Source organism: Rhineura floridana, chromosome 8, assembly GCF_030035675.1.
Source record: "Rhineura floridana isolate rRhiFlo1 chromosome 8, rRhiFlo1.hap2, whole genome shotgun sequence".
Classification (NCBI taxonomy): domain Eukaryota; kingdom Metazoa; phylum Chordata; class Lepidosauria; order Squamata; family Rhineuridae; genus Rhineura; species Rhineura floridana.
In genome coordinates, this window is record NC_084487.1 from 53,507,420 (window position 1) to 53,527,388 (window position 19,969).

A 19,969-nucleotide genomic window follows, 5' to 3' on the forward strand; every position below is an offset into this window, starting at 1 on the left:
AATTGCAACTCTAGAGATGTTGTCAAGAGGCCAGCAGGTCAGCCAGAGTGCCCTGCATGACCTTACATGACCCTACATTCGAAGCCATGGTATGAGCATTAAAGACCACAGCATCCAAGGAAGAACCAGCTAACATTTCTTGCGCCTGGCTACTTTAGAGAGGAGTCTGAACAGTTTATCTGAATCCAATTTAGGGTCTTGAAAGATGTCTGTTATAAACCAAAGCAAGCCTTAGCTATAACAGAGTTGTAGGCCACTCCATTATATTAGCAGCACATATTAGTGGTCTCGAAATTGAGTTTTAGACTACCTCCGCCTTCTTGTCCCCTGGCTGCTTTAGAGATACATCAGTCTGGGGGGAGAAACCTCCCGTAGCTACGATTGTGACCAGGCAGTCCACCAGAGAAAGACAGATACATTTCCCAATTTTATAAGGTAAAGAAGCGTAGCTGGAAGCCCTTTTGCTGGTAAGCAGGTCTGCCCATTCATTTTAAGTTAAAGTTTTGAAGGCTTAAGGAAGGGTAACAGATTTCTGAGTAACTTTATTAGGTGCCAGGAACAGTGCCCCTTTAATAGGGAGGTGGAGAGGGACAGGTTGGCACAGGCCAAGTGAAGCCATAGAGTTCAGCTATAATGCCATGTAGCCCTCTCTAAGGAGCCAGGCCACCCCTGGGGAGGTCCTCTGAATCTGACATGGACCTCCACTGCTCTTTCCACCCTGTTGGATTTGGGATCAGAAACAGGCTCCAAGATAAGGGAGGGGCATTGGACTCACAGGCATGGCAGATGCCTCTCCCCCTGGGTTGGTGGCTATCAAATCTATAGTGGAGTGATCCACCTAAATAGAGAGGGATCCCTAAGACTTCCGAAACCTCCAAAGAAAGCTGGACCATGGTCTTGTGTTTGGGGGCTTTTCCTTTATTCTTTAGAATTATTTTCCTTCCTCCGGTGGCAGGGGGAGAAGAAGAAGAGGAGGAGGAGGAGGAGGAAGAAGAAAAAGGAGGAAGAGGACACCTGAGGACCTTCTTATGCTTGGATTGTTTGCATTAATCTATAGGATTCCCCTTCCTCAGTGCCTGTTTAAAGGCCAAAATAAGAGACGGCGAAATGGCAGGAACAGCTTATTCTGATTGCCAGCAATACACCATCTGTTGGGCTGCTAAGCATTGCTATGTGAAGAAACAGGATTGAGCAAGGGATTCTTTGCACACTCATGTTGCACTCTGCCATGTTGCAAGGATGGTGGGGAAAGAAGTTCAGCATGGGAGAGTTTCCCCCCAAAGCCTTTTGCTTTGTTGCTTCTGAGACACCCAAGACCATAAGCAATTCCAATATGGGCAATGCCTTTGTGTGTGGTCTCGAGTACAAGGTCCCCTGCCTCGCTATGGGGACTGGAGGGATGGATATAGTCCAGGTCTTTGCGCCCTGCTTTTTGAAGGCAGCAGCGGATTCAACTGCTGAAGTCATTATGCCTATGTGCAGGTGAGGAAGTCCATACTAGTGCTTATGTGCCAGGAGTCCAAGAAAAAAGTGTGTGTGTGTGGGAGAACTAGGGAGGGACTGGCCAAAACCAAGTCTTGGGAAGGATTTTCTTTCTTACTTACTTTTCAAGGTGAAAGGCAAAGAGGGAAGGGAGAGGCAGAAACACTGAAAAAGTTGGCAAACTGAGAGATTTCATTAAGATAGGCATTCCATTCATTCATTCATTCACTGGCGATCACTCGGAGCCGAGTAGTATTGTCTTCCAAGATAAGGTCTTTAACAGTGGGTCCGTAAGTGACTATGGAGACCAATTCTAGATCCACACAGCCTCCCACAGTGAGGACACACATTTCCAGATGGAAGACAGTTGCAATGAGGATTTGCTTGATGTACCTTCCGCTTAGCTTGTTTGTACCTTTTGCCCTATATTCGTGCTTCTTTAAAGTCCATAGCACCTTTGATAATAGCCAACCTCCAATTGGGACGCTCATGGACCAAAGCTTCCCAGGTCTTGATGCTCATGTTGCATTTTTTTAGATTTGCTTTAAACCTGTTTTGCTGTCCGATATTCCATTTTCCATCCTTAAGTTGGAAGTAAAGTAGCTGCTTTGGAAGACGGTGATCAGGGAGTCCAGTGAAGTTGTTGTTGAAGGATCACTGTTTCAACACTGGTAGTCTTTGCTTCTTCCAAAACGCTAACATTAGTCTGTCTGTCTTCCCAAGTAATTTGCAGAATTTTACGGAGGCAGAGTTGGTGAAATCTTTCAAGGAGTTGGGAGTGGCATTTATAACGGTCCATGTTTCACAGGCGTACAGTAAGGTCGGTAGCACAATGGCTTTGTAAATAAGCACTCTGGTCTCCCTGTGAATATCCAAAACTCAAACACTCCATGCTTCATTCGGGAGAATGAGGCACTCGCAGAGCTCAGACGATGTTGAATTTCAGCATCGATGTCAGCTTTAGAGAGATAGCTGCCAAGATAGGAAAAGTGATCAACGGTCTCCAGCTGGATTGATGGTGCTACAGAGGGACTGGTTCGCAACCTGTTGGTAAGCACTTTGCTTTTTTTATATTAAGCGAGAGCCCAAGCTTTCCATATGCTTCTGCAAAGACATTTAGGATAGTTTGAAGATCTTTCTCTGAATGTGCGAAGACTACATTATCATTGGCATATTGAAGTTGTACGGCAGAGGTTGGCATTACCTTACTTTTTGGTTTCACCCTACTGAGATTAATAAGCTTTCCATCTGTTCGATATATGATTTCCACACCAGTAGGAAGTTTCCCCTCAATAAGGTGTAGAATCATAGCAATGAAGATAGCAAATAAGGTAGGAACAATGACACATCCCTGTTTTACACCTGATCCGGCTCTGAATGGATCGCTCTGAAAGCCATTTTTATCCAAAATTGTTGCTGTCATGAAGGAGTTGCAAAATATTCACAAATTTATCAGGGCATCCAGTTTTCAGAAGGATGGTAGACAGCGGTTCAATTCACAGTATCAAAGGCCTTAGTCAAATCAATAAACGCCATATATAAAGGTTGATTCTGCTCCCGGCATTTTTCTTGAAGCTGTCGTGCAGTGAAGATCATGTCCACTGGCGGAAACGATTCTGGGATTTGGGGAGGATATCTTCTGAGATAGGTAGGAGGCGATTTTCAAGGATCCTTGCAAGGATTTTACCTGCGGTAGCAAGAACAGACATATCTCGATAGTTCCCACAATATGTTCTATCACCTTAAAGTCTTCTGGGATCTCTTCCCTCATCCAGATTTTTTCGATGCTCTTTCCAACGCTGTGGAATAGACTCTTTGTCCTTTAGAAGTTTGGTACCTTCTATTGAACATAAGGGATTTGTACCATAATTTGTTGGTCCATAGATGGCTTTTGTGGCATTAAAAAAGCCCTGTGCATTGTGAGCATCTTCAAAGTGCTGGATTTCTTGAGCTTTCTTTATCCAGCAGGCGTTCTTATGTTCTCTAGTTCTTCTTTGGACCTCAGCCTTTGCACTGGCATAGATTTTTTTTCTTACCAGCACAGTTAATGATCTGGAAGGCTATCCTTTTCTTGTTGATGATAGGTTCAATCTCACTATCATTCTCATCAAACCAATCCTGATGTTTCTTAGTTTGGAATCCAATTGTTTGTTCACATGCTGCAATAATGGATGTCTTCAGATTAATCCAGTGTTCCTCAACGTTTTCAGGGGGTTCTGTAGGTAGATGTTTCTTGAGAGTTGTTTGAAAGCAAGCTTGCTTGATAGTTCTTGAAGGGCATGGATGTTCATTTTACGCCTTGGTTTTCTTCCTTGGACCCTACGTTGAGGAACAATATTAATGGCCATAGTGGATCAAATTGATCGGTGATCTGTCCAGCAGTCATCGGCACTCGTCATGGCCCTAGTGAGGAATACATCACGACGATCTCTGGCACGGATAATTACACAATCCAGGAGATGCCAATGTTTCGACCAAGGATGCTTCCATGGTGTTTTAAATTTATCTTTCTAGAGAAAGAGTGTGTTTGTAATAACAAGATTATGCTCTGCACATTTAGTCAGAAGCAGAATTCCATTCAGGTTGCTATTGCAAACTCCTTCTTTCCCAATGGTTTCTGGCCATAAATCGCAATCAAGCCCAACTCTTGCATTGAAATCGCCTTAGGTATCTCTGATAAGATGGTTACCAGCTGGTAATAAAAATTTTCCTTGATGTCTTCATCAGCATCTAATGTTGGTGCATAAGCACTTAGAATAGTTGCCTGCTGGTTTTTGGCAAGTTTTAGCCAGAGAGTTGAGAGTCATTTATTAATGCCAATGGGAACGTCTGACAAGAGCTTCTTGGGGCCACGTGTCCACCAGGTTTCCATTATGCGCAGCAACCGAGGGTCGGAAGGCGGGGAGGTGGTCTGGCAGTCATCTACCGGGAGTCTCTGGTCTTCACCAGGCCTCCGCTCCCAAGGACCAAGTTTGTTGACTGCATGTACTGGAGGTTGGGCCCGAAGGGCAGTTTAGGGATCCTGCTTGTGTACCGCCCGCCCCGCTGCACGGCAGACTCCCTGACCGAGGTGCTTGAGGTGGTCTCGGATGTACGAACGCTGTCCCCAGAATTGTTAGTATTGGGAGACTTCAACGTGCATGCTGAGACCACTCTCATTGGAGCCCCTCGGGATTTCCTAGAAACCATGGCTTCTTGGGAACTGTGCCTTAGTAATACTGAGCCCACACATGTAGCCGGTCATGCTCTCAACCTTGTATTTGTCCTGGGAGTGGAGGGGAGTGGTCTGAAGTTGGGGGCTATTTCTTCGACCCCCATGTCATGGTCAGACCACTATCTGGTGAACTTTGTTCTCTCAATGCCACACACCCTCCGCAGGGGCAAAGGACCTATTAAAATGGTCCGCCCCAGGCGCCTGATGGATCCTGATGGATTCTTGACTGCCCTTGGGGAATGGGAACCTGCTGAAGGTCGCCTGGTCGAAACACTGGTGACGGAATGGAATGAGGGAATCACCAGTGCATTAGACCAGGTGGCTCCGAAACGTCCTCTCCCCCTGAATAGAACTCAGACAGCACCGTGGTACACACCCCGGTTGCGTAGTCTGAGACAGGAGGTGAGACGACTAGAATGCCGGTGGCGGAAATCCCGTTCTGAAGATGTCCGAACACAGGTTAGAGCAGCAATAGCTGCCTACCAGGTGGCAATAAAGGCAACAAAGAAGGATTTCTTTGCTGCCTCTATTGCATCCGCAGAGTGCTGTCCCAGGAAGCTGTTCCAGGTGGTCCGAAGCCTGGTCGGTCCAGTCGCTCAGGAACCCCTGGAACATTCTAAGGCTTCCTGTGACAAATTGGCAAAGCACTTTGTGGATAAAGTCGAACATCTAAAGAACTCGATTCCGTACGCCGTGGATGCGGTAGATGATCCTGAGTTGGCCAGCTGCAATCCGGTTTCATGGGATCTGTTTCGGCCTCTTCCTTCTGAGAATGTGGACAAGGTACTTTCAACTGTAAAGCCTACCACCTGTCTGACTGATCCTGGCCCATCATGGTTCCTTGTGAACTGTAAAGAAAGATTGGGCGAAGGGATTAGGGCGGTGGTAAATGCATCCTTGAAGGAGGGTGTAATGCCACCGGCCCTCAAGGAGGCAATTTTAAGACCTATCTTGAAAAAGTCCTCCTTGGATCCCCAAGTTTTGAACAACTTTCGCCCTATTTCGAATTTACCATTCTTGGGCAAGATCATTGAGCGAGTGGTGGCAAATCAGCTGTCAGCACACTTGGAGGAAGCGGATTATTTGGATCCATACCAATCGGGTTTCAGGACTGGACATGGTACTGAAACAGCCTTGGTCGCTTTGGTTGATGATATGAGGAGGGCTATGGATAGGGGAGAATTCACCTTCCTTGTCCTCCTGGATCTCTCAGCGGCTTTTGATACCGTTGACCACGGTATCCTGTTAGATCGCCTGGGAGGGTTGGGAATAGGAGGCACTGTTTTACAGTGGTTCCGTTCCTTTCTCTCTGACAGGCATCAACAGGTAGCATTGGGGGATGAGATTTCAGACCCTTGGCCTCTCACTTGTGGAGTGCCACAGGGTTCTATTATCTCTCCCATGCTATTTAAAACCGCTGGGTGGTATCATCAGGAGATTTGGGCTGCGGTGTCACCAATATGCTGATGACACGCAGCTCTATCTCTCGTTTAAATCTTCACCGGAGTTGGCTGTAGAGACCTTGTCCAAGTGCCTGGAATCCGTGAGTGGATGGATGGGAAGAAACAGGCTGAAGCTCAATCCTGATAAAACCAAGGTACTGCTTGTGGGTGACAGGGGAAAGTTGGGTATTGTTGACCTGGAACTCAATGGGGTAAGATTGCCCCTGAAGGATCAGGTCCGCAGCCTCGGGGTTATTCTTGACTCCAAGCTGTCCATGGAAGCTCAGATTTCGGCAGTGAGCCGGGCAGCTTGGTATCAGTTACACCTGATACGGAGGCTGCAACCCTACCTCCCTGCTCATCAGCTCCCACTGGTAGTGCATGCACTGGTCACCTCTCGACTGGACTACTGCAAAGCGCTCTACGTGGGGCTACCCTTGAAAACGACCCGGAAACTACAGCTGGTACAAAATGCGGCGGCCCATTTACTTACAAATAGCCGCCGCCGTGATCACATTATGCCGGTGTTAGTTCATTTACACTGGCTTCCAGTTGCTTTCCGGGCCCAATTCAAGGTGTTGGCATTAACCTTTAAAGCCCTATACGGTCTCGGCCCAGTTTACCTGAAGGAGCACCTCCAGTACCACCAACTTAGCCGCCTGACTAGATCAGCCACGCAGGGCCTTCTCTCAGTACCACCAACGAAAACAGCTAGGTTGGTGGGAACTAGGGAGAGGGCATTTTCAGTGGCGGCCTCCACTCTCTGGAACTCCCTCCCGTTTGATCTTCGACATGCCGCTTCCCTGGATGCATTCCGCCGAGCATTAAAAACCTGGCTTTTGGACAGGCCTCCGGGACCTCCGGGGTGGGCTAAGCTTTTATCACTATTACTGAACGCCCGTTGTTTACATACTGTTTTATGCTGTAATTTAATCCTTTATTGTCGACTGTATTGTATTGCTATGTATTTTAAATCGTATTTTAAATTGTATTTTACTGGAATTTAATTGTGTACGTCGCCTAGAGTGGCCTTGGCCAGATAGGCAACACAAAAATTAAATTATTATTATTATTATTAATATTATTTTTAATAGCGAAGCCTACTCTATGTATTCGTCATTTTTGTTCAGGCAGTCCTTTCCAGAAGAAGGTATAACCTCCTTTTTCTTCCTTCAATTGTCCTTCTCCTGCTCGTCGAGTTTCTTGGAGTTTTAAGATAGGCAGGAGGGGAGAGGAAGGGCTTCTGACCAAGGCTAGATAGGAAACTAAACTAAGGTCTCTTGGAAGCCAGGAGAAGGAGCTAATGCAAATTGCTTGAGGAATTTTCTGTCTAGGCTAGTTGGAGGCATTAACCAATCAGTGACTGGTTCCCGAGTTCACCAGGAAAAACAAAAGGACCCTCCAAGAATTTTAAAAAATGTACTCAATAAGTTCTAGCCAAAAGCCAAGTCTTGCATTCTGCTGAAAGAGAATCAGCTTCTATCCCGAGTGCTAATGGTGCTACACATTTTTAACAAACATTTTACACACACAAAATTAACAAAACCATTTCAAGTTTATTCCTGCAATTTATGTCTGCATCCTAAACACACTTGTGCCAGAGATTTAGCAAATGTGAAGGGCAAATTGGCCTCCCTTTTGTACAATGAAATCAAGCTATAGCCTTGGCACTGTTGGACACATTCTGTAAAGCTCCTGGGAGAAAGGGCGGGGTATAAATCAAATAAATAAATGCTTATGAGCCATCCAAGGTAAAAGACTGAAATACAATACCAATGTACTTAAATATCATCACTCAGTCTTTGGGATGCCCATCCAAAACCCATCTGCTTTTCATGACACTTTCCCATCCTCATTTTATTACAGGGTGGGAAACCTGTGGCCCTCCAGTTGATGCTTGACTACTACTTTTTTACTTTCTTTTCAAGGGGAAAAGCAAATATCATTGACCATCTGGTCAGGGCTGATGGGAGTCCAACAATATCTGGAAAGCCATGGGTTCCCCATCCGCAGTTCATCAGTGTTGGCACGTGTATTGCCAGGCTTTTAAAATGACAATTCTTGTGCCAGTAATGATTACATGAATGGTTTTTTTGGGGGTGGGGGAGATTACTTTATTTTAGAGTCAAGTATGATAATTTCTGTTTGATTTTTAATCTTTGTATACTTTATGGGCAATATCAAACCATCATATTCAGAGTAGACTTATTTAATCCCATTGTCTTCAATGGTTCTACTCATAATACAGTCAATGTTGGATCTTGCTCTACCCTGTTGTATTTTATACAACTTGCGTCAAAACTATTTTGAGTAGTAGGTGTCTGACAAATTACAGTAATAGTAATAAAAAATATTTAGAGGTTCACACCTCAGCTTCACCTTTGTTACTTACTGCATTGTCTATATGAAGAATTGGTATTTTAAGCGGCGGTAACGCAGCCGAAGCTCTGCTCACGGCCGGAGTTCGATTCCAAAGAAAGGAGGAAGTCGAATCTCCAGTAAAAGGGGTCGAGGTCCACTCAGCCTTCCATCCATCCATGGTCAGTAAAATGAGTACTCGGCATATGCTGGGGGGTAAAGAAAGGCCAGGGAAGGAACTGGCAATCCCACCCCATATACATGTTCTGCCTAGTAAACGTCACAAAGACTTCACCCTAAGAGTTGGAAACGACTCGCACTATAAGTGCGGGGACACCTTTACCTTTTTTATAGCACGGCACAGTTTATCAACTAAACATTTTAAATTAAATACAGCTTTAAACGACATTGGCCAAGAATACACCCTTGCTGAACCACTTTAGTTATTTAAATAGGATGCTGAATAATGTGCCCTGTGGGCCATAGGATACTTGCAGTATTTAAATAAGAAGCTCTTATATGAAACAGAAGCCTTTTATCAATTGAGGTTTCAGACAACTTTCCCCAAAGTTGCCTAAAATCTATCAAAGTTGCCAAAAGTCTTCCTCTGGAAGGTCTGGAATATTTTTTTGCCAAATGAGCTAAAGCAACACAATAATCCATAGTGCATGTCTCCTGACTGAATCCATCCTGTTCCATTTCAAGATTACCTTCAGATTCAACTCAAGTTTATATATTGTTTTCAATTTTTAAGTTGTGTTTTAAATTGTTTTTTAAAAGATGTATTTTTAAATTGTATATGTTTTTAGTTACTGTAAACCGCCCAGAGAGCTTTGGCTATGGGGTGGGATACAAGTACAATAAATGAATAAATAAAGTTTGAATGAAATTTTGAATTGTGTGTGTAACCTACCAATTACAGACAGCAGACAAACTAATCTATAATTATTGATATCTTATCTACTCCCTTCTTAAAAATGGTAATTAGTAACACACTACTCCAAATCATAGGAACGGAACCAATTCTTGCTATGTGCATAAACTGACTTCAAGTATCTCTGCAATTCCAAAGAAGTGGCAAAATGCTTTGGGTTCTATCCAACTCAGCAGAACCACAGAAGTCAATGGACATTAGTAACATGTCCATAATTTTTAACCTCCTACTCTGAATACAACACTCCGAGTTTGTACAGATGCCTTTCAAATATCTGCATACACCATCATCATTATTAACAATAATAATAACTACCTGCATTTCTATCCTGCCTTTGTTCCCAAAGCTCAGGGCAGCAAACAACAAACAGTAGGAGTTAAAAAACAGTTAAAAAATGAAAACAAATATTCTTATTTGTAGTATTTGATTCATATAGGTCCAAGGTGGAAATTTGCTATCGACAAAACTTATGTCAATATTATAACCATCATGTACAAAACACATTTAATACATCTGATCAAAGAAATTATTCAGCAGCTTCATTCACCTGGAAGAAGCAAGATCGTTCCGCCTTTTTCCCCAGCTTACTTTATCTATAAATATTTAAGAAGTTCAATCCTTTAGCAAGTCCTATTACGCTCCTGGCCTTAAATGCCTTCGGACAATTATCCTCAGGGCTTATAGCACTTGAGGAACCTTTAAGTATTATCCATTGTATATATGGCTCTAGGGCTGCAACATTACAATCATTTACCTGTTAACTTCTCAGAAGAGAGTCTAAACGTGTGACATCCAACTGTCCATCCACAAATGGAGTGGACTTCCACTTGCGCACTAAGACTTTTCCTTCCTCTCCTTCCCCCTGCAACCACCATGCTGCCACCAAATCTATTCCAGAGGGTTGGAGGATCCTCTATAGTAGATTTGGGAGAAGGGACTGAACAGAAAGAGAAAGTTCCATTACTTCTGCTCGTGCATCACCCACTATTGGACCTCTCTCTTAGGTAAGCATGCATAGGATTGCAGGCTCAAGCAACTAAAACCTATGCAGGTCAAGATTACACATTTATTCACAAGTAGTCCCAGTGAGTTCTATGGGACTTACAAAACAAGTATACAACTGCATCCTAGTTCATCGGTTATCAATAGTTGAATTAGTTTTAACAGAATGACAGTTTTTAGGGTTTAGAGCAGGAATGACTGAATCCCACTTGAGGGAACACAGAAAGCTGCCTTTGACTGAGGCAGACCACTGGTCCATCTAGCTCAGTACTGTCTATACAGACTGGCAGCAGCTCTCCAGGATTCCAGACTGGGTATATTCCCAGCTCTACCTGGAGATGCTGGGGATTGAACTTGGGACCTTTGGTGTGCAAAGCAGAGGCTCTGCTACTGAGCTACATCCTTTCCCCACAGGGGATCTAGCCCCCAAGACACCAACAGTCTTGGCAGCAGAAGCAAAAAGTAGACACAGCACTGGGGGAGCAGAGCCCAGCACCCTGTTGGGAATGCAAATCACCTCCCCCTTAGTAATCTGCAGATAGCTGAGGAAGGGTGAATGTGTATCCTGTGAGAGTGTGGGGTGGCCACATCCACTACTGACATGTGGCCACCAGAGGGTTGGATAAGGATGAATGCGATCTCTGGCCCAAAAAAGATTAGTTAAGATCTTTCTCTTATGTTGATAGGTGTATTGAGGTTGCTATTTTTGTTTTAGAATGGAGAAACTTTCTCTTACCTATGGCTTTATGTAATAGCAGGATTGGTCACTGATGTTTTTATATCAGATTCAATTGTATTTATGTATTTTAAATTGTATTTTGCTTAAGACACCTTCTAGGAAATGGCGGGGGAAATAATATTTTTCATTCAACTGTAAAGTACAGTACTTGGACTGCAAGCAATAGATACCTTGATTGATGTTTTAGAATAAGTTCATTTTTATTTAATTGATAAAAACAACCGATAGACATCTTTTAGTAGATTACAGTGACAGCTGTGCCATTTTTACTGAAATATTTTAGTGGTGTACTTATGCAAAGTATTGTAGAAATAGGGCTTCTAACGGCCTCAGAAAGACCCCAAATGTCCAAGGTATCTAAGGGCCTGTCATTCTGTGGATACAGAAATAGATATTTTAATGTTGTAGCCTGCCTTGGAAGGATATACACCCTAAATAAAAGGCAGACTAGAAATCCATTAACACAACAAGTCAATATCCTGAGCAAGACGGAGCCCTCAGGTAGGAAGCCTTTGGGTCATAAGACAGCTTTGTCCTATAGAGAAAGGGGACATTGTGCCTCAGGACACAAGCCTCATTAGCTCACCTTGCAGGTTTGACAGGTGTCCTGGCAGAAAGACAGTTTTAAATAACCGAAGGCAACAATTACAAGGTTTTCCCCCACCAACTGAGACAAAAAGAAGTGGAAAGCACCAGGCAGGAGTGGGCAGCTCAGGCAACAGATGCACATTTTGTAAGAGAACAAATACAGCTGCAGAGCTTGGTAGAATTCCCAACACATTTTTGAAAAATATTCCTTTATCAAGGGCAATCCTTTATACTTCACCAAGTGAGTGGCAACCCAACAGTATTGTACATTTGGTGGCAATTCAGAGAGGGTCTTCTCATTAGGCTTTAGAATTCCCCATCAATGTAAGCCCATCTACCCCCCTTTCTGGTAGGCTTTTGTCTCACCAGGTAGATCTCTTTCCTGTCCTAAAGTATGGCTGGATTGCTATATTGGTCCCTTTTTTGGTGGCCTGTTTTACTATCTTTCATTCTTGAATGATACTATCTTTACTATCTTTCATTCTATTATTATCATTCTTATTGTTAGGTGCTTGGGTTTCTTTTTTAATTATTTTAAATGTAATTTTTTAAGTTTATTTAAGGTGTCTTTCTTCAGTAAGAATATTGTTGCCATGTGGACACACAAAATGGAAAATGGAAATGGACTGCCTTCAAGTCAATCCCGATTTATGGCAACCCTATGAATAGGGATTTCATGGTCAGTGGTATTCAGAGGGGGTTTACCATTGCCTCTTTCTGAGGCTAGTCCACCCCAGCTGGCTAGGGCCTGCTCCGCTTGCCACAGCTACATAAGCCAGCCCCTTCCTTGTCCGCAACTGCCAGCTGGGGGGCAACTGGGCTCCTTGGGACTATGCAGCTTGTCCACGGCTGCACAGGTGTCATCCTGGAGAGAGGAATGAAAACAGAGCTGGGTATACAGTGCCTTGCAAAAGTAATCAGACCCCTGACTGATGCTCTCATATTATGGAATTACAAATGGTACATTTTAATTTCAGTTTTTTGTTTCTTACATGTTTCAGATTTTTGTTTCTTACAAACATTTCCCAACATAAAACCAGTGGCACCTTACAATAATTGATTTTGAGTTTCAGTGTTTCAAAATAAAATATCATACAGAACAAAATTACAATACAATGTACCATTTGTAATTCAGTAATATGAGAGCATTGGTTGGGTCTGATCACTTTTGCAAGGCACTGTATATGTGTTCTTTGATTCGAACCCTCTCTCAACTCTCCCATACAGCATAGAGAAGGACACAGGTTCAGGACTGGATTGAAAGCTTTCTTGCTCAGCTAGTGCTGAAGCTCACCAACTAGTGCTATAGGCAGGAATAGCTAACAGATATTCCCTGCAGGTATTGCTGGACTGCCACTCCTGTCAGCCCCAGCCAGTGTTAGCCAATGGTCAGGGATGATGGAAATTGTAACCCAACATCTGGAGGGCACCCCACTGGCGGCCCCTGTTATAGGGCAATTTCACTAGGTTGCTAAAGATAATCTATCTATCAAGCTCCATAACCAAGATGCTGATGTGCCACTGGAATGGGAGGCAGAGTTCCTAGTGTTTTTCTCCTCAGTTCATCATAGTATTACAGCTTGTCCTATGTGATTGGGAAAAGGCGTAGTTTGATACTGATTTGCACTGTTTAAGTTTTGTAATACATAGTTAACTACCCATAATCTTCAAACTGAACTCACTGATGACCACTTTAACATTTTTATTAACTCAAAGCTATGCACAGGGAACCAAAGCTTGTTATGCTATTTTGGCATAGACTACTAAAATTAATATATTAATTTTGGACAACCTCTGATTTTTTCTTAAAATCTAAATAACATGAGAGAAATGTGTGCTACCAAGTTGTCATGTTTTGGAATATTGCAAGTATTCCAATAAAAGTATTTTCAAGTAAAGCTTTGAAAATAACATTTAAGTGACATCAAGTAAACTTTATTAAATTCCCATGTGTCCCCCTCCCCACCCCCAAATACAATATTCAGTTTAATTACTTTGGTTTACTGAAAATATTTTACAATATTAAAACACATTTGAATTCACACTTATTAAATATAAACAAATTGCTAAGTTGGATGTCTATCAATTTAGGGAGGCAGAAAAATTTCCAATTCAAAATTACTGGTTTGAACATACATTTAATTAAATGCACATTTAGCAGACTTTGGAAGCGGAATGTTGGGGAAAACACACCTGGTTCACTGTGAAATCTCAGCTAAGGCAGGGTTAGCTACCCCTTAAATGCAAGGTCTTGCTGATCCATATCTAATGTTGTTGCTGTTGTGTGCCTTCAAGTCGATTACGACTTATGGTGACCCTATGAATCAGTGACCTCCAAGAGCACCATATCTAATACTCCCTTCTTAATGACCTGACTGAACCTAAGATCTAGTGCCAAGCAGACTTTCAAATACAAAGTATCATTTCTTGTTTATTTTCTACTGCAGAGAACCCAGATCCATTCCACAGAACAGAATTACATATTTTCTCTAAGCATTATCTGCGTACATCAATCAGGATTTTAAACAAGTCATTAATAGGTCGGTTGCTGCTGTTATCCCCTTTGTATCCAGCAAGCATGAATCAAATTTTCTATGCAGTGCATTCCTATACATTTCTATTGAGAAGTAAGCCCCACTGAGTTCAGTGGAACTTTCTCCCAAGTGAGAGCATAAATTTGAATTACTGTTGTTGCGTTTTGATTTTTCAGATTTTATTATTTAGCATATATTTTTGTATTGCTTTATTGATGTATTGCCTTGTTGATGTATTTTTATATTTGTGTTTACTTTTTCTGTAAGCCGCCTTGAGGGCTGTTTGGCCAAAAGGCAGGGTATAAACATTAACATAACATAACATTTTTATGTTGCACCCCACTCTGGAATAGATTTTAATGAAGAGAAGGTTAGAAATTATCCAAATAAATAAAATTATGTTTAGGATTGCAACTTTAGCTTCTCAAGATGGCAGCTGTGGACTGCCTTCAAGTTGATTCCGACTTATGGCTACCCTATGAATAGGGTTTTCATGGTAAGCGGTATTCAGAGGGGGTTTACCATTGCCTTCCTCTGAGGCTAGTCCTCCCCAGCTGGCTAGAGCCTGCTCAACTTGCCACAGTTGCACAAGCCAGCCCCTTCCTTGTCTGCAACTGCCAGCTGGGGGTCAACTGGGCTTCTTGGGACTATGCAGCTTGCCCACGGCTGCACAGGTGGCAGGGCACGTAACCCATGAGCCACTCACTGTGGGGGTGATCTTTAGTTGGCCCTTTACTCCCAGGAGACACGAGCAGGGATTTGAACTCACTGACTCTGGACTCCCAGCCAGGCTCTCCTCCCCACTGTGCTATACCAGCTTCTGCTTCTCAAGATGCAACAGCTATTTTGCGTCTTATACACTGTACTTTGTTTCTCATACTTTGTTGTCAGCCACAGAGGCTAAGGATAAATAAATGAGTCTCAGACATAAATGAGTCATAGGCACAACCATCACATCAAGCAGTCTGGAATGATTGTCCCACACTTTCTGGTTGGTATCCCATTTTTGAAGGTACATTCACAACTTTAAATTTGGTACTATTTCCACTGCTAAAATTGCTGCCTAGAACTTCCTAGTACTAAATGCAAAATCCATCAGCCATCACTCCAAAGGATATTTAAGACTGGGGGCTTTTCAAACAAAAACAGAAATAAAAGTTTTCAAAAAGCCTAGCCTACTCAGAGTAGACCCATTGAAGTTAATGGGCATTACTAACTTAGGCATACTCTGAGTAGGACTTAACTGAATACAACCATTAGTCAGAAGTGTTTAGCAAAACTTTCCTCAGCTCTGTCAAACGTTTCCTGTAGGTTTCAATAAAGAGCTCAGCCTTCACTGCATAAAGGGAAGGATCAAAACTGTATGTGTTCTTTAAACATCAACTCAAACCTCTAGGCAGCTTCAACAGCTCAAAGAAGTCAACTAATATTCCTATATTTGCTTACCTGGTTAATTCTAGCTGTTCAATACTCCATATGTGACTACTCAGTGAAACTGAACATCTGTTATTTAAAACTGAACCCGTTTGAAAATGTTTAAGTCATGACAAAATTAACAACTTATCTATGCAAAGGGAAAAATATTGCAACACTTTGTTATACTGTGGTTATGTTAAAGAATGTGCCTTGAATAAAAATTCTCTTTTTAAAGACTCAGGTATTACTTTGAAGCAATCATAACTTTTATTGTTCATGCAGAACAAAAACAGCCAAAAAGTTGGGAAGGTGTAAAAGCCGGAACGGAACAGGCCCGAACAGGCCCTTTATAAAAGAAACTGATGCCAAAAACACTGGGATGTGTTAGAGACACTTGAGAACAACATTTAGGAACAAAAACCATTCCGATAGGATTTTATTAACGCTTTAACAACCAAAATGCCCTCTGGAACCGAATGAAACAGCCCGGAACGGCAACTTCCCAGCGAGCCAGACCTCCCAAATTCACCAGTCCCACATGACTACATGGGATGCATGCAATAAGACACAAAACGTCCACGAAAACCACGTTCTGATACCCGTTTCGGGCTATAATAGGCTTTTATGTAAAACAGCCCGGAACGGCGACTTCCCAATGAGCCAGACCTCCCAAATTCACCAGTCCCACATGACTACATGGGATGCATGCAATAAGACACAAAACTTCCACATAAGCCACGTTCCATGCAATAATACATCTTTCTGAACAGAGCCCAGAACAACATCTGAACCAGCCAAGTCAATCAAATGCACCAGTCATGCATAACTGTATGAGTCAATGCTCTGGGCCACAAGCTTTCACAGCAACCACTTTCACTTGCATACACACAAGCAAAGATTTGTGCTATGCACTCCAATTGTTTTCAATGGTATATAGCCAAATATAACTTCAGTTAATTTAACAACAGACAAATTTCATTTGATGTCAAATTTAAATTGGTACTGCTGAAAGTAAAGGGCACACTTCTGTATTTTTGTGAATACTTTGATTGTCTTATGTTACTGTAATATATATTAAAGATGACATTTCATTCCAACGAGCGGTAGTGTTTATTTATAAATTATACAGTCATCTACACAAAACATCCTGAATGAAATGTTGATAGTATGCAAATTTAACTGCAAAACAAATTGCTCCAATAAATATTATTACTTAGTTGGCAGCTCTAGTAATGATTAATGAGGTATGTGTGTGGAAACAATATAGTACAATGTTGTTTTTCTTTCCTAGCAAGGTTTTTGTAGTAAGCTATACTAGTATTGAATGCAACTACAGATAGCTTTTGGTGCTAGAGAATAGCTGCAGTTTACTCTGCTTCCCACTAGGGGCACTATAAGATCTGCTGGTCTCTGCAGACAGGATGATCCCTTCTTTTTTCAGACCAAGAAGGCAGCAGCCCAGGTATGCTATATTTATACTGTGGAGGTGGCTTGGTGGCAGCAAATAGTGTCTTCTCTCATTACCTACAGCAGAAAAGCCATGAGTAAAAGCCAGCCGACTTGCCCTTCCAATCTCTCTTTCTCTCTCTCCCCCCAATTCACCAGCCATTCGCAACCTGGTAGCAGCACCAATAGTGCTGCTTAGTGGACCTACAAACAGCAAGAAAGGGTATTGCTGATCACCCCAGAGGTTCCTGGGTCATCCTGTGTTATCTCCCATTTCCCAACAAAAGGAAAGGCAGCTACATGTGTGGTTGGTGAATTTGGTAGGTCTGGCTCATTGGGAAGTTGCCGTTCTAGGCTGTTTTACATAAAAGCGTATTATAGCCTGGAATGGGTATCGGAATGTGGTTTTCGTGGAAGTTTTGTGTCTTATTGCATGAATCCGGTGAATTTGGTGGGTCTGGCTCACTGGGAAGTCACCGTTCCGGGCTGTTTTATGTAAAAGCGTATTATAGCCCAGAACGTGTATCGAAACAGTTTTCGTGGACATTTTGTGTCTTATTGCATGAATCCCATGTAGTCATGTGGGACTAGTGAATTTGGGAGGTCTGGCTCACTGGGAAGTCACCATTCTGGGCTGTTTTACATAAAAGCCTATTATAGCCCGAAACGGGTATCAGAACGTGGTTTTCGTGGACGTTTTGTGTCTTATTGCATGCATCCCATGTAGTCATGTGGGACTGGTGAATTTGGGAGGTCTGGCTCATTGGGAAGTCGCCGTTCCGGGCTGTTTTACATAAAAGCGTATTATAGCCCGGAATGGGTATCGGAACATGTTTTTCGTGGACGTTTTGTGTCTTATTGCATGCATCCCATGTAGTCATGTGGGACTGGTGAATTTGCGAGGTCTGGCTCACTGGGAAGTCGCCGTTCCGGGCTGTTTCATTCCATTCAGGAGGGCATTTTGGTTGTTAAAGAGTTAATAAAAATCCTATCGGAATGGTTTTTGTTCCTAAATGTTGTTCTCAAGTGTCTCTAACACATCCCAGTGTTTTTGGCATCTATTTCTTTTATAAAGGGCCTGTTCCATCTCTAACACCATCCCCAAAAAGTTCGGTAAAAACATTTAAAAGCATTGGATGGCTTTAAATAAACATGCTTTGAAGGGATTTTACAAAAGCAATCGCTCTAGCATCCATAGCCCAAACATCACTTTCATGCACGTGCAGCATTAAAGTAGCTTCATGCAAAAGTAACTGCCACTGGTCTTAGTAGAAGGTACTCTCGTCGCAATAGTGTTTACGATTCCAATGTGGGGGACCATCGGCCTGGTGCGGAGCTTTCACGTAGAGAGCAGGACGGGGTTGGTGTCGTGGACAGCACTGGGCGAAGAACCACAACGTGACTGCTAGCATCAACTTATGCAGAAGTGAAACTCTCCTACGCCTGGCAGGGCGCCGACAAAGTTTAAACTTCTGCTAAGGGAGTTATTCACAACCCTGTTATGGAATAACCTGTAGTGCCAGATGAGGGCGGCAGGTGATAGCTGGGGAGGGGAGCAACCAGATCGGAGGATCCATCTTTGGCTACCCGGTCGCGTCTTACTCTAGGCTGTCAGGGCCCGAGCTGCACTTTTCAATCAGCCAAGAACCATCAAGCCCCCTCCCCGTACCCAGCCAACCCGAAAACGGTTTCTATCCACGCGCAGGCACCATCTCTCCTTCCCCCCCTCCCGCCGGTGAGGAAACATGGCGCCGCCCCTTCCGAGAGAAAGCGGGAAAACTCTACCGCCTTCTCAACGCTTGAAGGCCGCTTTCAAAAGAAGATGTATTCTTTCGGGAAAGAGAAGGACCGCCGTGTTGCTTACCCGACCCACGGAGACAGCAACAACGCCGCCATCGCCACCAATTCTGCTCCTGGCGGCGACCGGGGTGGGCTCTCGCTCCTCGTCGCTGGAGAAGTCCGGCTGCGCGAGGGCTCCGGGCGTGTTGCGGGCGGTGAGGTGCTGAAGGTAGAGCTGCACATACACGTCCTTGCGCTGCTCTCCGCCTGGAAGACTCACATTGTTGGCGATCAGCTCGCTCTTCAGCTTCTCCTTGGTGAGCACCGACGGATCTTCCAGGAACTCGGGCATCGCCAGACTCGGGCTCTTGTCGCCGCCCTCCCAGGAGACAGCGAGAGATGTAACCGCCAACAAAGAGGAGGAGGAGGAGGAGGGTGGGAGGGAGGAAAGAAGGAAGACAAGGGGCGGGAGGAAAAGGGGGGAGGAACAACCTGCTCAGTTTTCAACGCACCCAACTCCTTCACCGCGCGCGCAACCCCTTTGCTCGCCCGCCAATAAAGCGCGATGGCATTGGTCGGCGAGATCGCAAAGCTGGCCTGTGATTGGCTGTACGATCGAGAGGATCCGCGCGCGGGTTCCCCTTAGAGTCAGAGCTTTGCGCGAGCCCCTGGTCACGCAGTTTAAATTCGATTCAGGCGGGAGCGGTTTATAGTACGGTCAACACGCTTCTGCACGCACGCCTCCCGGACTGAGAGCTTCAGTGGGGAGGGACGGAACTTTACCAGAAACGAGGCAGGCTTATAGAGACCTTTCATTACTCTCCTAGTAACAAAATACAAAAAGCGATTATGAGGGAGGGAAAATAACCAAGTTCTTTCAAAAGAGATCGCTCCGGGACCGGGAAAGAGTGTCTGTGGTCGAATAAATGGTGGAGGTGCCCATTGTGTGGAGAGAAGCGCCTTTGTTTACTACAGCAACTCCTTGAGAAATTATAGCGTGTGGTTTTATTAATTAAAAACGTTTAGACTTGTAAA

At 43.7% G+C, this 19,969-nt stretch overlaps 1 protein-coding gene across 5 annotated transcripts in view; it reads right to left on the bottom strand.

Annotated features, from left to right (window-relative positions):
• Positions 1–19,494, bottom strand: part of TMPO (thymopoietin) — a 47,981-nt gene extending 28,487 nt beyond the window's left edge. For 2 of the 5 annotated variants that reach the window (XM_061639516.1, XM_061639514.1), the window contains exon 1: positions 19,020–19,493. In XM_061639516.1, the coding sequence (XP_061495500.1) occupies positions 19,020–19,286 (267 nt within the window). In that variant the 5' untranslated portion in view covers positions 19,287–19,493. Of the gene's footprint in view, positions 1–8,530; positions 8,731–19,019 lie in introns of those variants that run through there. The other 3 variants (XM_061639517.1, XM_061639513.1, XM_061639515.1) reach the window with 3 other exon arrangements.
• Positions 19,495–19,969: the final 475 nt, after the last annotated feature.